This window comes from Vulpes lagopus, chromosome 2 (assembly GCF_018345385.1).
Source record: "Vulpes lagopus strain Blue_001 chromosome 2, ASM1834538v1, whole genome shotgun sequence".
Taxonomy (NCBI): Eukaryota; Metazoa; Chordata; class Mammalia; order Carnivora; family Canidae; genus Vulpes; species Vulpes lagopus.
Window position 1 is genome coordinate 98417131 of NC_054825.1, and position 17905 is coordinate 98435035.

The window sequence follows — 17905 nt, forward strand, 5'->3', positions numbered from 1 at the left end:
TCTCTCTCTCTGTGACTATCATAAATAAATAAAAAATTAAAAAAAAATTAAAAAAAAAAAGGTTAGGAGAGAGGAGGAATAAAAATGATATGCTCTATTGGAAGATGTCTATCCAAATTTATTACCTATGAAGAATAGATATTGTATCCTGACCTGAGTAAACCATGTCCCATTGTCTACTAATTATCTAGGTTAACAATTCTTAGAGAATGGATTGTGGGTTTTGTTTAATGTTCTATATCTGTAAGGATGCGGTTATGAAACTCTTTCCCCACAATTCCACTGTAGCACTCCTGAGCACAGGGCCCAAGTAACCTTATTAATAAATGCTGTATCTTTCCAATAAGTCCAATCACATGTCTAAAAATCAACAGTCTTACCTCAAAGTAATTTTCTTAATTAGAGCATGTGAATTTTTTTTTCAAGTAGCACATACTTGGAAGCTTTTGAAACTTATTAGTTGGTTATTCTCCTGAAATACAGCATGAAATTTTGATTTTTTTAAATCTACATTGTTTTCATAAACAAGCACTGCAGAAGGCGCCCTCCTCTTTAAGGCAGCCAAACTAAGATCATGGAGCTAGGCTCTCGGTCATATTAGGTAGAAGGGATCGCTCCACCAGTCCTCAGGATGGAATCTCAAGAGCTTGTTGGAAACTTTCGACAATAGTGATCAAGCCAAGTCTCCATATGGGGACTAGCTAAACCTCATAAAATTTGAAGACAAGAAAGAAGTAAAACAATGTACTTTTTCCTTAGTGGTAAAATTCCATATCCTAACAAGAATAAACAATACCAAATGCAAGGAGAACAGATTTACTAATGGTTAAAGAGTTTATAACAGGAAACATTCCTTAATAATAGCTTTGTATTTCTCCCAGAATACATATTCTAAGGCCTTGCGTGTGTGTGTGTGTGTGTGTGTGTGTGTGTGTGTTTGTGTGTGTGTGTAGACAAAAGGGAAGGAAGGAGGGAGAGAGAGCAAGAGCAAGAAAGAGAGGGGGGCTGTTAAAGTCATGCTTGGATTCAGGTATAGATTCAAATCCATTTCTGTCAATCCTATGCTATATGATGAGAGGCAAGTTGCTAACCTTACCAAGACTTAGTTTGCTAATGTACAGAATCATTATAAGACTAAATGCCTGGAGGGTATTATGCTGAGTGAAATAAGTCAATCGGAGAAGGACAAACAGTGTATGTTCTCATTTATTTGGGGAATATGAATAATAGTGAAAGGGAATATAAAGGAAGGGAAAAGAAATGTTGGGAAATATCAGGAAGGGAGACAGAACATAAAGACTCCTAACTCGGGGAAACGAACTAGGGGTGGTGGAAGGGGAGGAGGGCGGGTGTTGGAGGGGAATGGGTGACGGGCACTGAGGTGGACACTTGACGGGATGAGCACTGGGTGTTTTTCTGTATGTTGGTAAATTGAACACCAATAAAAGTTAATTAAAAAAAAAAGACTAAATGCAAAAATGTATTTTTAAAAGTGCTTAGTACAGGGATGCCTGGCTAGCTCAGTCAGCGGAGCATGTGACTCTCTATCTCGGGATTATGAGTTCAAGCCCCACACTGGGTGTAGAGATTACTTAAAACTAAAATCTTAAAAGAAAAAGTACTCAGTACAGAATATGGAGCAAAGCAAGTGCTCCACAAATGGTAGCTATCATCATCTTACTATTAATGGCTGTAAGGCTAAGAATGTAGAAAAATGAGGAGGGGGAAATGTTCATCATGGCTCTACTGAAATTGAGATATCTAAACCACACACGTCTATGTTATGTCAAATCCACATACTGATTATTTCTCCATCTAAGAGCTGTTTCAGTTCTCCTAACGATTTACTTGATTTAAAATATCAGTTTCCAAAGTCCTGCTATCTTCCTTTCTAAGTAATTACCTTAAAAATATCTTTTGATATTAAAAATTCAGGTTTTCTAATTTTCTAAAGTGTCTGGGAATCTTTCTGGGATGGAAGATTTTAAGGAGGTATTACTTCTGGCTGTTCACAAAATCCTTTTGTTACACTTTCACATTGTTTTGTCATGAAGTCATGAAGTCATGACTAGTCATGTTTCAGATTGTTTTGTCATGAAGTCATGAAGTCATGACTAGTTAATACTAACTAATTTTATAAAACATAGTTAATGGGTGTCTGTATTTTATAACATGATACCAGTACAATCTGAGTAAGAAAAAAGGGAGAGATACTAAAGGGTAAAGAAAAAAAATAGAGCCATAAATAAAATAAAATATTATATATATATTTAGTGTGTATATATCCATATATGTGCATATTCATACATTCCTAGGCCTCAAATGGTCAACAATTTGATTGTGTGAAAAAAAAAGCAAAAGATTAAATGAGATTCTTTTTAATTTCAAAGTTTTCATGGAAAAATAGCATTCAGGATGAAATTTTATTCTTGTCTTCCCTACTCTTCCTTCCTGGTAGACAGGCAAGCAGGCAGATAGAAAGACATATTGTTAGCAGGTTATTTCAAGGTAATATGTATCCCAATTTCATCGACATCGACAAGTGATGAAAAATTCTTGCTAATTTTCATTCTTCTAATTTGACATTTCTAATAGGTTACTATAGTGTTTTGACCAGAGAATATGTCCTTGCTACTAATGAGTTTGAACAGGTCTTAACCCTTTCAACTCTTTGAAGCTAATTCTTATACCTACAGAGGGCGTCAGAGGGCTGTCCACTCCCTCTATCTGCACAATTCAGCTCCATCAAGAAAGGTTACAAGTTATAAACGACTCCATTGTTTTTTTTTTTTTATTAGAAATTGCTAATGTCACAATATTTTATTTCCTAACAAGTATCTAAATATTACTTAATTAAATGTATTTTGAAAGAAAGTAAAATGTTTATTAAATTAACAATGGATTAAGTTACATGTCTGCAACAAAGGCTCTCTGCCTAGAATCTATAAACCAAGGCAATGCCAGTCAGGTGCATCGTAGGTCTGCAGATTTCAGGGAAAGCTTTAAGGTGTGGAGTCGGATTACTGACAGAGGCTTCTCATATACCAGAAATCACAAAAACACTCCTGGGAGTCAAGCCTCAGATAGAAACCACATACAATGGCCCTTGATACCTATATATGTTCATTTATATAATGTTATTTACCACGTGCACATTATTGGAAGTATTTAAGAGTTTTCTGTATTTTGCTGATTCCCTGCATTAGGGTAAGGGGTTTGGAGTCAGACTTAAGTTTGTGCCCTAGCCTTTCTACTGACTGGAGAGATCCTGGATTTCCTTATGTGAAATTGGTACAATCATGTCTAATTCATTGAGTGACTATGAACGTTAAGTGTGGAGAATGTCTGCAAATGGCCTCGCCTATTTCTAAGTAAATATCAGTTCCTGTCCTTTCAGCCCCTTTTGTAAAAATCTGAAGAGGTGCTTTTCAATTCCATTAATATCAACAACATGTACTGATCATTGGCTTTATGAACATTATAGTCCAGCGGGAGAAGCAATGTGTAAAACCAAGAGAGCGTCATATGTTATGTGTCCATGTCACGGCAGTTCAATCAATATGTTTCTATCCACTTCAGGTTTCCAGAGAGGAAGGGTCTCCCCAGCGGACCTCAACCCGGCCATCTCCCGCCCAAAGGAACAATCAGCCGAGCAGTTCTGCCATTATCAACGTGCTTCGTGGGGGTGGAGCCATCAGAAACATCTGGACAGACCACCAAATCAGACAAGCCTTGTTTCCCAGTCGTCGGTCCCCTCAGGAGAACGAGGATGATGAAGATGATTATCAGATGTTCGTGCCGTCCTTCTCCTCCTCAGATCTGAACTCTACCAGACTGTGTGAAGACAGCACTTCCAGTCGCCCTTGCAGTTGGCACATGGGACAGATTGAGCCCACAGAGACCACCAGCTCCAGCCACCGGGTTGTCAGGCGGGCCAGTAGTGCTGGTGAGAGCAATACATGCACTCCTGAAATAAGAATTAGGGACAGTGGTGGCTCTCAGTACAGCCCCCGAAGGGAACTACAGAGTGACCCTAAAACAGAAGGGCAGGATGGAATGACTCCCTTTGGGTCATCTATAGAGTTGACTATTGATGATATTGACCATGTCTATGATAACATAAGTTACGAGGACTTAAAACTAATGGTTGCAAAACGGGAAGAAGCTGAATCCACACCCCTCAAAATAGCCAGGGACTCTGTTCGCCCCAAGAGCACCCCAGAGCTAGCCTTCTCAAAGAAGCAAGCTGGCCACGAGAAGAGCTCTCTGCACACAAAAAGGGATGGAGCTCTAACAGGTTGCCAGGCATCGAACCAAAGCACACACGAACTCCAGATGGTTGAGGAAAACATCTATGACACCATAGGGCTCCCAGATCCACCCTCGCTGGATTTTAACTGCAGCAGCCTGAAGCGTCCCAAGAGGAGCACCTTCTTAGGTCTGGAAGCCGACTTTGCCTGCTGTGACAGTCTGAGGCCCTTCATTTCCCAGGATAGCCTCCAGTTCAGTGAGGATGAAGCTCCTTACCACCAGGGGCCTTCTGATAATGATTATTTGAGTTTGCTCTATAACTCTTTCAGCTGTAACCTATCTATAGGTGATAAATCTATATCTGATAAGTTGTCTGAAGAAGTAGATGAAATCTGGAATGACCTGGAAAATTACATCAAGAAAAACGAAGTCAAAGCTAGAGACCGGCTCCTCGCAGCATTTCCTGTCAGCAAAGATGACGTGCCAGACAGGCTGCACTCCGAGAGCACGCCGGAGCTGGGCAGAGATGCGGCGCATTCTGTGTCCACCCTCTCGCTTCCTGAAGGTCACACTTTCCTCACGCCCCTGAAAGACAAGCCTGGCAGAGCTGGCCGGGCCAACTGCCCTTTTGAAGAGGACCTGATTTCTAAAGAAGCCTCCTTTATGAGTCTTAACCGGCTGTCTTTGGCCAGTGAAACACCTCCCATGGAAAACCCCTATGACTTGGCCAACAGCAGCAGTCTGTCCCAACCAGACTTGGAAATCCCTGACGCCGGGATGGATGTCAGTGATAAGACAAGAAGCAGGGTTTTCATGATGGCCAGGCAGTATAGTCAGAAGATCAAGAAGGCAAATCAACTTTTAAAAGTGAGAAGCCCAGAGTTGGAGCAGCCACTGGCCAGCCAGCAGCATAAATCCATGCACAAAGACCTGGCAGCCATCTTGGAAGAAAAGAAGCAAGGGGGTCCTGCCATCGGTACGTTCCTTCACACTGCTTTCCCTCCTTCTTGAAATTAGGATGTGAGGGCAGCTTTCAGGTTCTAAAAGTCCTCGAAATGGTGAGAACGTTGCCACTCAGACATCCGTTCTCTCAAATTGAGACCACAGACCTAACTACAAATACCTACAAGGCCATGACTAATCTTTTCCCACTTTAGCTCACAGAGTCACACAAGTTGGAGCCAAGATTCGGTTCTCGGAGATTTTGTTGTTTGTATAACACTGTCTCTACAGACTTGATATTTTAAGAAGTTTTCACTAATCTGAAATATGAAAAATAGCAGTCAGTTGAGCTTGTGGCAGGTAGAGCTTTTCCCTGTGTATCACTGTGCCGGGATGTGTCATGGCTCGTGTCAGCTTTGAAGATTTGGAAGCATGTGGAATAGGGTTGCTCCAGAATCCTAACAAAAATGCCCACTCATCCTGACAGATGAATAGGAGCCTTTTCCCACTTTTAAAAAGCTGTCCATCCTATATACCTCAGATGTTTTCTCATGTATTTCTCTTACCAGTTGACTTTTTTTAATAGTTGCCATAGAATAGCTGGTGTCATGCATTTAATACTGTCTCACTTGGTATTCTCGGATAGCTTCCAAAAAGTATAATTCTTTCAGTCAAGCTTCCTTTGTGGGGCAGAAAACTTGGATCTCAGGTATGATATCGGTATGATTAGGACTAAAGGAAGGTTTGACTTCTTTCTCTGTTATAAAAAAGTACAGAGACAAAATCTGACACTGAGAACACAGAAGCAAATGAGACACATGATTGTCATGGAAAGAAGAAACCCAAGGACCCTGGCTCTCACCTTAGGAGCTTTTCACCTCTGGACCCAGAAAGATTTCTGAGGTTAGGCCCAGGAATCTGCAATTTAAAACAGTGTGTCCTTGTGATCCTATTTTAAGAATCCCAACCCTAGATTTTCTGACAAAAGGACCACCTTGGTATCAAATGAGAGGAGACCTGTCTCCAATTAAAAGTAGAACCCAGATGGCTCAATATCAAGGCACATTCAGGTAGTTAGGATGGTGACATGGCTCATCTGGCCAGATTGATGCCACTAGCCCCCTTTCTTTGAGATTGATTTCTTTATCTCTGTAGAAAGTGAGTAAGAAGGAGATATCCAAATCCTAAATGAAGCCACAAGTTACAACTTACATGAGAAGAATCTATAGGGAATTTTAAGTTTGGGAGTGTTTAAGAATTGTCCAAAGCTTTAATCTTTTTCTAGAGCTACTCATACAGTTTCATAATAAATACGGAAGGTAAGCCCTGAAATTGCTACCTAAAGGATTTTACAGACTCTCTTGAATTGTTGTTCTTTTTAAATACAGTGAAGGTGAAAAGTGATTTTTGTATGAATGTGAGAGACGAGATGCCATATATTTTTCTCCTTGCAAGAATTTGTTTGAATTAATTTGTGTACCTTTTCCATTGCTAGCGTTGCTAAGCTGGTTGTTGTTACACATGGAAAAAGTGACAGAGTTCCAGCTATGGAAGGGCTGTTTGGGGCATAGATGGCACTGGAAACAGTAGTGCATGCACAATGCAACCACCAACTCAACATGGAAAGATTAGAATAAGGTTTCTGATGATGAAGGATTATACCAGACTATTGTTTAAAAAGTGGTAATTGCCTGAGCCAGGTTGTTTTGAACATGGACCATTCATTAAGTTGCAAAACTCAAACCTTGATAGAAGCACGTCCTTCAATGTGGAATCATTAGGGCTTACAACCACCTTGAATAGTCTTCTTTTTTTATCCACCTTTTAAGTATTCATAGATGTCCCTTTGGGGTTTTCTTTTGCTTTTTACTTTTGGTTTATTTTCCATTTGTTTTGCCTATTGATGTCTTCTTAGGATCCTATGGGATCTTTTTCTCAGCTCTGCGTCTGGGTCCTTTCTTGACATGGTGAGTTACTACCGACGTTCTCCCCAACAGAGAGGAGGAGATCTCTAAAGTCATCTTCTGAGAGTGGGGTCTCCACCGCTATCTGGCAGGAGCACGTCCCTAGGGCCTGCCATCTCTCGGACCTGAGGAATCTTCCATCTGGGTGGATCGAGACCACTTCCTGTGCCCACTAGGCTTTCAATCAGTTGACATGATGACTCCTTTTCTCTCTCTTGTTTATCTGGGCACAGGACGTCATAATCGAACGGACCGATTCTCCAGACTTCTTCGTATGGGCCTTGCCACTTTGCCAGGAGCTTGCTCTCGGTGTTGTACGGAAGGAGGAACGCCCTATTCACCTGCTGAAACTCTCGAGCACCTTTATTGAACTCTCTGGCGGGGGTCTACAGGCCCCGGGTCAGATTTCTGCCTCTAAATCACCCATCCAGGTCTAGTGACTCCCACTGTTCAGAGCCTGTTGTAGCATGCCGGCATTCCTGTGTAGTCAGGCCTCCCCCTTGATAGTCTTTGAGGCAAACGAGGCCTTTGGGTTCCTTTTTTGTGATGTTTGACATGGGAGAAAGCTCCATATAGGCTGGAGGAATTTTCCTGTTTGTGTAGAGAAGGCAAAATAACATTTTATGCTTTGGTCTACATCACAAGCAGCATCAGAAGCTTTGATTGTAATCCTCTGTCTTGAAAACAGTGTATTTCATACTTATCTCAGCAAGGATCACTTCCAGTTTTTATCTGGAATTCTAAGAACACCTCCTCTTAAACTTACAGAGGATAAATAAACCAGACACAGCCCTGAGGTTGTCACATAATGATAACATATATATTTGTATACAGGATATCAATGCCAGAACTAAGGATGATGGGGAACTTTGATCTAGCTGACTAATACTAAGGTTTTTAGACCAGAGATGTCATCTTGGGCTGGTTATTTCCTATAAGTCTGGTTAAAGAAATCTGTTTAATGACAGATGTTGTTTTGGAAGCATTCTCTTATTCACATTGCCATCGAACAAATTACAGACTCTCTTAGAGTGCCAGCTGAGACAGACAAAACACAAATCCCTAAAACTTAGAAAGGTATAGTATATTGTCTATTCATGTGATACTTTTTATTCCAAATTTATAAATGGTCAACTTTTTATTATCCAAAGATAAACTGTGCCCATTTTGAGTTATCTATAGGAAGCATTTTGATCAAAGACTATATTCCTGCCTCTTTTTTTTTTTTTCTCCTACTATGCCCCAGATTTTCTAGGCTGCCCATCCACTCTCTGTGGTATGGTCTAAGGGAAAGCACATCCATTTTTAACCCTAGGCTTAAAATAAAAGGCAGTCCAAAGATTGTTTGAATAATTATGTAGTTCTTGAGACCAATTTGTATCTAGAATTATGCTTGGTGCTCTGCAAGGATTGTTCCCAAGATTAAGTGCTCATGGACTAGCTAAAATGATAAACTAGCCCATGTAAAACAACTAGCAACACAAGATTATGTGTGTGTGTACATGCATGTCCATGCATTTGTGTAGCCTATAGCTAAATAATATGGTCCACACTAAAAATATAAGATTTCAGAGGGGAGAAACGGGTTAGAAAATGATTCATGGAAGGGGTAGGGCTTATAGAGGGTCTTGAGCTATAAATAAGATTTGATTAAGCAAAGGAAGAAGAAGAAGAGAGTGTGATTAAGGAAGAAAGAGGCATGTAAAACACTGTGGTTATCTTGGTTTCAGGTCATCTGGCCTATCGTGTTCTAAAGTCAAAAGCTAATTGTTCTTACACAACTTTATGGTTAAACATTGGTACTCAAATAGGTTAACCAGATGTTTTCATTAGCTCTCATTGTATTCTCAAAAATTGTCGTCTTTGGGACTTTATGAAGGTTAGGGCCTTCCTGACTTAGCTTTGGGATCATATTCAGGGCCACAGCATAGAGGAGAATGGTTTGGGCAGAATCGTTTGACAATCAGGTGCCACTAATTACCAGTGACTGTCTCAAGGTCTAGCTGCCATTGTTTGGGCTACTAACTATAAAGCTAATTAAACATTATAGATTTCAGAATGGCTAACATAGGCACTTTGATGTTCACAGAAACTTTCAATCTCTTAAGGGGTTGCCAAATTTAATTGGTATTAAAAGTCTTTACCACTTAAGGAATAATAGTTCAAGTTTTTGTTACTAGGAATTCTAAACTAAGATTCTCTGTTCTTCCAAGGAATTTGGGCTTAAAAACCTGGAGGATCTGATTATGGGATCTATGAAAACGTAAACAGATAATTTACTCCAATTTGGGAGGCAAACAATTTGAGAAGGTTGCAGTTAAAGGCACCCAGAATAACAGCCAATATCTTCTGTTCTAATAGAAGATAGAGTTGAAAGAAATGGCAGAAACTCAACTAAATATTTTGTTTAAATTCAAGGAATAATTTGCTAACAACGGGCTACTAAAAATATTAATAGCTTAAAGAAGAAGGAAATGTAATGTCACTTGCTGGCCATCATATATGAGATAGCTCCTTTTGTAGAGACTGTGTAGATGTGGTGTGGGCAATTTATCGGATGCATGGAATTCTTTGATTCTAGGGCAGCCTCATGGGTACCTGGATTGGGTTGATGGGGGCGGGGGTGCAGTAGCTCTTGAAATTGACATCTTTGGTCTCTTAAATCATTCCTGCCCCAAGAGAGTATTCTATCCATAGCACGGTTCGGTTCTGTTAACATCTTTAGAAATGTCTGTACTAAGAAGTGGAGCAGAGAGGAGAATGGCCTCATAGCTGAATGTGAAGTGGCAATAGCTTTCATGGAGTAAAGGCCAAATCCTGTTCTGGACAAATACTTAGAGGGTATTACGTTATCAATTATATGCAGATGACTCACTCTCAATATCTTAGGAGCATAGATTTTAGTGAATGGCTTCTTGGTGATGGGAAAGAAGATGTGGGTCAGTCAATACACATGGTTTTGAAATCCTGGAAAGGAGACCCTCCTGTAGACACTGGTTTCCCAGACAGTGGCAGGAGACTGCTGCCCAGAAACAAGAAATACAGGAACAGCCACCAGGAGAGGACTCTTCTGGGAGTCCTTGTCTGAGAGCAGTCAAGGCTAGCGAAAACCCAAAGGTAGCCACTGCATGGTAGATTGTATCATCTTCCTTTTAATGACTACTTGAGTTATTTTTCATTGACCACGGTTTAAGTGCTGACCTTCTTGTTTTTACAATGCCTGTTTGTTTTTTTGTTTTTGTTTTTTGTTTTTTTTTATCATTGACACTATTTCATGCTTGTAAAGAACACTAGAAACTTTCATTACAAATAGCGAACATTTGCAGACCTAAAATAAAATAATCCGGAGTTAGATCAATTTAAATGAACCTTTAGGTGACATTCTTTTTACATTTTTATTTTTTATTAAACTATGGATTATTTTATTCGTGTTGCTTAGTATTCAATGATTAATGACTCATCCTCAAACTAAAAGGTCCTGTGTATTTAAATTTTCAAAATATGTTTATTAAAGTGTTAGATTTTTATTTCTTTAATATTTGCATGTGGAAATCATCCCACGTATGTTTATTGTTTCCATATTTGCCTTCCAGGTGCCAGGATCGCCGAGTATTCCCAGCTGTATGACCAGATTGTGTTCAGAGAGACTCCCTGTAAGACTCAGAAGGATGGCTGGGCCAGCCCTCAAGAACCCTCCAACCTCAGATCTACATCATCTTCCCAGGCCCAACTTAGCAGTGAGGATTGGCTTTTGCATTCAACCTATAGTAATGGAGAGTTAGTGGATTTCTGTCCCCGGCCAGAGCAAGACGGGAAGTCAAAACATCCTACTTTAGAGATCAGTACAAAAAGCATTCCAAGACAGCTGTCCACAGCTTGCTCTGTGCCTTCTCTTCAAACCTCTGACCCTCTGCTGTGCTCCTTGCAGAGACACAGCGTGATAGTTAGCCAGCCCAACAAAGATAACTCGTATCAGGGCCACCTCTACAACTCGTTGGGTCGGAAAGGCATCAGTGCGAAATCTCAGCCTTATAGCAGGTCTCAGTCTTCTTCTTCAATCTTGATAAACAAGTCGGTGGACTCCATCAGCTACCCTGGTGAAATGGGAAAGAAACAGCCACTGTCTATCCACAAAAGTTTGAGGTGTGAGAGTCACCAGGATTTGCTGCCAGCTATGGCTGACCAATGTCAGCAGGGCCCTGAAAAACACTCAGATCTCACGCTCCGAGACTCACAGAAGGTTTTGGTAGTCAATAGAAATGTACCCTTAAATGCCCAAATAGCCACACAGAACTATTTTTCCAATTTCAAAGAGACTGAAGGAGACGAAGACGACTATGTGGAAATAAGATCTGAAGAAGACGAGTCAGAAGTAGAGCCATCCCATGGTCGGAGGAAGAAATCTGACCCAAGGATTGCAGAAGCTGACTTTTCGGAGGACCCCTGCACCAACAGCACCCCTTACTCTTTGAATAGTCCATGCACTCCAAAAAAGCCGATAAGTGACAAGCTTGGGATTTCACCCTACCTGGCATCATACAGCGATTCGGACAAACTGAACGACTATCTCTGGAGGGGCCCATCTCCCAACCAGCAAAATATTGTCCAGTCGCTGAGGGAAAAATTTCAGTGTCTCAGTTCAAGCAGCTTTGCCTGAGGTTCTTGGCAGAAGCCACCCAGTTACCGTCGCATTATGCTCCTACATGACAGATACTGGCAGGTGTTTTCTATGTACCAAACATTAAAACAATTTTGTAACAACCAGAAGTGTAAACCCTGCTTTCTTTTACAGCACAACTTTTTGAAACGGCTGACACTCCAGCCGGGACCATACTGTAGAGCCAGGGTCAGCATCTAACAGTGTGTTCCTGATGCTGACTGTCTTCATGCTTCATGTAAGTCAATCTTACTTGAATATTTTTAGGCTTTGTTTTTTGTTTTTTTGTTTTGTTTTGTTTTGTTTTTAACATCATGGCCATCATATCTGCTCCCGTATCCTGACAATAGTGCCCAGAGTCTAAGAAATGCAAGAGTCCTCTCCTATCATCCAGAAGCCATGAGTGGTTTTATTCTAGGACCCAAAGGCAGCAAGGAGACTTTTCCACGTTTTAAAAAGGAAGGGAAAAAATAAATAAATAAAAAGGAAGGGAAACTAAAACTATTTCAAGGATCATGCTTATTATGCCTGGCATTTTGGTTACATTGGAAACAAGACCCTAGAGTAGCTTAAGCTAGAGATCTCGAATGGGAGTATACATGCTCGTCTCACTCTGCATCACTTACCCCTACGTCTGTTCACTCTATGGCAGAAATTGGGTAGCTATTGGACATTAGAAGGGAGCAAGACCAATATTTTCTGTAAGCATATATCCTTACCTGTATTCCTGGATACGTTCTGGAGAATGTGCTGCTTATCGTGTTGATTTTTGATTGCTGGAGTAACATAATTCCCTCAGGTGCTCAAAGGAAACTTCCCAACAAGAAAATGCAAATTGACTAACCTGTTAGAAAGGATGGGGAACAACTTGGTGATCTCCTCATATTGCAGTTGAAGGCAGGGGTGGAAATAGGAACCCTTCGGGCTATTTTTTTGTGCATATCTCTGATCAACACACAGTAAAACATGAGCCAACATAAAACACTTTCAGGCCAGCCTTTCCAGAGCAGTTTTTCATGTGTACTTTCCTGAGATTTGTACCTCAGCCAAATGACCTGATCCCAACCTTGAGGATTTCATTGGCTGCAATGAAATTTATTTTCTGAAGTCCGCATAACGTGGGAGCCTTTTCTAATTGTTTTGAGGCACATAAAAGACAAGAATCTTTGACTACTAAGCTCTAATACCGTCTTTGATGTAATTGTGGTCTTCAACTAGTGGTCCATTGTGATAATCATGTACTAATCTAAGGCTTTACGGAAGGAAATAGAAAAACGAAAACAAGATCTTGTGCGTAAAAAGCAAAATAAAAGAAGTGAAAGAGAAAGGTGAAGGCGGATCTGTTGCTATTTTATAAAAATGTTCTATTTTCTGGAAGACTCCAGTCAATGCAACAAGAATGTTTTCTCAAACACAAATGTTGTATTCTCCTTTCAAGTATTTTTACATTCTGGAACCCCTTCCCCGATGGGCTCAGTTTTCATTTATGTATGTGTAGCAAAGGGGACCTGGGCTTTCATTTGAAGGCAAGCAGTGATACCGATTTCAATCGGTGACATCCAACCGTAATTCTTTTCTTCTTTGTAAGTCCTGTTCCTCTCTTTCTTAACCATGAAACATCAGATGTAACCATCCTTATTTTACAAACAGGTACCTGTGGCATTCATTTTTCCTTTTAAGTAACAAAAAATAACCCAACTTTCTTGCTTCTCTATACTATTCTTTCTTCTTGTAGCTTATAAAACCAAGTCCATGTTGAATGGCATGGTTCTAGAAACATTCCTGCTTTCACTGCCTTTCTTTAAACTTGATACAAGTCTTTAATAGTGAGAGTATCAGAAAAGACAAGCCCTGTAGGAAAGTATATTCTTAGACTTGCTAGAGGTATCCCTAAGTGGTTTTTCAAACAGTTACTGATTCTTCTTGTCCTAAGAAAGCAATTTCCTATTTTTGCTTTTTTAGTTTGTGTGACCCCCAATTCTATATTGTCCATATTACTGTGGTGTCTTGCTCTCGGAAATTAATTCTTCACACCAGTGTCTCATTGCATGACTTTGATGTTGCCTATAGGAATACACCCTGCCGCACAAAGGTGGATGTCTTGCTGTATAAAATGTCTATGTGGTTGTCTTTAGGTTCTAGGACAAATCTTTATAGATCACTTCTGTCAGCCAGGATGCAGATTTTGAGAGCTGTGTGTATATGTATAATCATGTTTGTATTTTTCCTCAATGTTACCAGTTAAATGCTTTTGTTTAAGATAGTTTCTTTTGGAGGTGGGTTAAGATTGTATATAATTGGGGGAAAAGTTATATGTACTTAAAAGTATGTCAAGTTCTTATTAGGTCTCTGTACTGAAGGTTCAATTTTTTTTTAAAGTTCACTTTTCACCTACTCTTTGTGCAAAAAAAAAAATGCATCTAGGAAAAGATAGTTTAAATATTGTATATAAGATAATGAAAGTTAGTAATGCTCATTATTTAATAAAGTTTGTAAAGTGAAAGTAAATTATAGTGTGAATTGGTATGTTTATTCTAGGTGGTAGGTCAAGGTTTTTCCAAACAAATTTAGTTCTAATATTTTCTCTTGTCTTGCAAGCCATGCAGACAGTAGCTCAGGGTTAATGACAATATACCACGTTTCAGTGACAGAACATTTTCTGTATGTTTGGATCACTTTTAAAATAATGGTAAATGTTTTCTTGATCGGTGGCTAAATTAGATCAATCACTAGATTATATATATATATTTTTGATAGTAACAGAAGACATCTTTTAAACTATTTCATTATTGAATCAAAACAAAGCTTTGGGGGCACAAATTAATGTGGGATTTTTTTGAGTATAACAATGTCCCAAATTTTTTTGACAAAATATTTATACAGAACAGAAGCATGTTACTGCAAATTGGTAATTACAGACCATTTCTTAAGCAATTCTACTTCCAAATACAAGTATAATAACCTACCTCAACATAACAAAAATATGTTACCTAACTTCTTTATACAGAGGAAAATAACTTTTAAATTTTTCTTGAGAGTGTTTTAAAGTAGAGAATTTCTAAACTTCACATTGAGGATCCATCTGACTCATTTTTCTGTCTTGAGGTTGAAAGTAGATGGGGTTTTCTGTAAGTCATGAAAGGTCAATTTAGAGAAGTAAACAATGTCCTGTGTAAATTCCATACATAAATCCTTAGGGAAAAGCAGAAAAATCTTAAAAATCAGGCTTGTAATGAACTATAAACACAGCTGTTAAATGTGAATATTAACATTTTTCTGTTTTCTTTTGTTAAAAAGAATGTTTTTTAATCTCTAGTTTGAAGTGCAAATGTTAATAAGAGCTTTCCCATCCTTATGCTCTGTTGGTTCAGCATCAGACACTTGATTTCGGCTCAGGTCATGATACTTGGGGTCATGAGATGGAGCCCATCCGGCTCTGCCCCTCCTCCTCAAATAATAAATAAATCTTAAAACAAAACAAAGCACTCTCCCATCCTCTCTACATTACATAACTTCCACTATCAAGGCAGTGGTAATTGTGCTCAATTGTATCAGCCAGAAAGGGATTGCACTAAAAAGAAACTGCTTCAAATTTTTTGTTAATTTACATATGTCTTTAACTTAAACCTTGTTCTGTGGGTAAGACCTGGAGCTTTCTTAGGCATGCTTTTTCAATGATTTTGGTTTTTAAAAAAACATGGAAACATTATCATTTCCTCACATTTAGCTTCTCACATTTTTCTTTCCTTATGAGTGATCTAGACCATGAAACATCAAGATAATGTGGAATTATGCTGCATTAAAAAGGTTAATAAATGCAAAATATTGTTGCATATGCTCATAAATTAATAAATTTCAGAATGTGGGTAGTGCATTTGAAAAAAACTTTTTTTTTTTTTAACATTTGTTTGAGAGAGTGAGGGTGAGGCAGGTGGGAGGCAGAGGGAGAGTGAGAGAATCCTCAAGCCAACTCCCCTCTGAGCATGGAGCCCAATGAGGGGCTTGATACAAGGACCCTGAGTTCATGACCTGAGCCTAAATTAAGAGTTGGCTGCTCAACATCAAGGAAATACAAATCACATCCACAATGAGATACCACATCACACCAGTGAGAATGGCAAAAATTAACAAGACAGAAAACAACAGATGTTGGAGAGGATGTGGAGAAAGGGGAACCCTCTTGCACTGTTGGTGGGAATGTGAACTGGTACAGCCACTCTGGAAAACTGTGTGGCGGTTCCTCAAAGAGTTAAAAATAGAACTGCCCTATGACCCAGCAATTGCACTGCTGGGGATTACCCCAAAGATACAGATATAGTGAAAGACTGAGATACCTGCACCCCAATGTTTTTTTCACCCCAATGTTTATAGCAGCAATGTCCACAATAGCCAAACTGTGGAAGGAGTCTCGGTGTCCATCGAAAGATGAATGGATAGAGAAGATGTGCTCTATATATACAATGGAATATTACTCAGCCATCAGAAAGGACGCATACCCACCATTTGCTTCAACATGGATGGAACTGGAGGGTATTATGCTGACTGAAGTAAGTCAATTAGAGGACAATTATCATGGTTTCACAACAAAAAACTAAATGCTCTAAGAAAAAAAAAAGTTGGCTTCTCAAACTACTGAGCCACCCGAGTGCCCCTGAAAACAACTCTTTTATAGGAGACCATAAATTTCTTTTTGGAAGAATATTCTAAAATTTAGCATGTGATTCATTTGACCCCTTGAGATGGAAGTATTTTTACCAGCTCTACAGCATGCCTGACAATTTATTTATAGTGTTCCATACTTAATGATTGAATAGTCAAAAACTTGTTTGAGCACAAAACATGAGAAAAACATTCAAATCAGAGACATGAAGGAGGGAAGAACAACAGGGACTACATTCCAATAGTAAAATTCACAGCAGCCACCCTCAGAAATCCAACATCTTGAGGTGCTTGGGTGGCTCAGTTGGTTAAGTGTCTGCCTTGGCTCAGGTCAATGATCTCAGGGTCCTGGAATCGAGTCTGCATTGGGCTCCCTGCTCAGTGAGGGAGTCTGCTTCTCCCTCTCCCTCTGCTCCTCCCATTCACGCTTGCTCTTGCTCTCTCTCAAAAAAATAAATCTTAAAGAAAAATACAACATCCTGACTTGGAGTTTCTGTTGGGTGGGTCAGAGAAAAGCTGCTAGAATTCCAGTGAAATTTACTCTGAGAGATTTCCAGATTTCTTTCAGACTAAGAATCTACATGGTAATGTGAGAGTCAGGTGGTCAGGCCCCTCTCTGAAATTCCATTTAGCCGAAACACCTTTCCCAATAACTGGTTTTGAGGATGTTAGGACAACATAGAACAACCAAAAGTGCAGCTGTAAGGTTGAAGTCCGGTGAGGTAGAGGGGAGGTCCCGAAAGCTGTGATGTTCTGATGCCAGAAGATAAACATGCCCACTTTACAATGGTGGTGCATGCCCATGAGCAAAATCCACTTTATGAAAAACAATAAAGCTTGATTTTCCTGACAATGGCTTAGACAGGATGCATCACACAATAGGGGGAAAAAAAGCTGCAAGCAGTTCTACTTCATTAGTTCTAAAACTGTGTTTATTCAGCTGAATGTAAAAGAACAGGGCTTGGATCGTGAGCAAATTATCTGCTCTGTGGGGCAAATACAAGCTCCCGAATGTCCTATTGTTTGAATGGCAATGTATGGCTCTCCGTGTGGTCCTCATATAATCATTCACGACCAGACCTTGCCCCAGAAGCTGAACCTGGCTTGCACATTTTTAAACAGTTTTAACATAAAAATCCCAATTCCCAGCTTCATTAAAAGAAAAAAAAAAAAGTCTGGCCTGTTTAGCCTGGACACTGTGAGGCAACTCTGCGAGATCTGAGGGAATCTAAGGGCAAAAATCATGCTAAAACGTGGTGACTTGCTTTAACCTTTGGGGAGGCTGTTCCTTTGTTCTCCATTATAGACTTCATCAGATTTAAAGCAACCATGGAGCACTTGCATACAGATGTTTTGGACAGAAAGTAAAGGCTCTTAAAACACGCCCTAGAAAAGTCTGCTGTACCTATTGCTTCTTTTGGGGGAAATTTTA

General features: G+C 39.7%; 1 protein-coding gene across 3 annotated transcripts in view; it reads left to right on the forward strand.

Annotated features, from left to right (window-relative positions):
- The window catches only part of PLEKHG1 (pleckstrin homology and RhoGEF domain containing G1), a 232597-nt gene extending 218281 nt beyond the window's left edge, over positions 1–14316 (forward strand). For all 3 annotated transcript variants that reach the window (XM_041744846.1, XM_041744847.1, XM_041744848.1), the window contains 2 exons: positions 3580–5227; positions 10751–14316. In XM_041744846.1, coding sequence (XP_041600780.1) covers positions 3580–5227; positions 10751–11814 — 2712 coding nt within the window. In that variant the 3' untranslated portion in view covers positions 11815–14316. The remainder of the gene's footprint in view (positions 1–3579; positions 5228–10750) is intronic.
- Positions 14317–17905: the final 3589 nt, after the last annotated feature.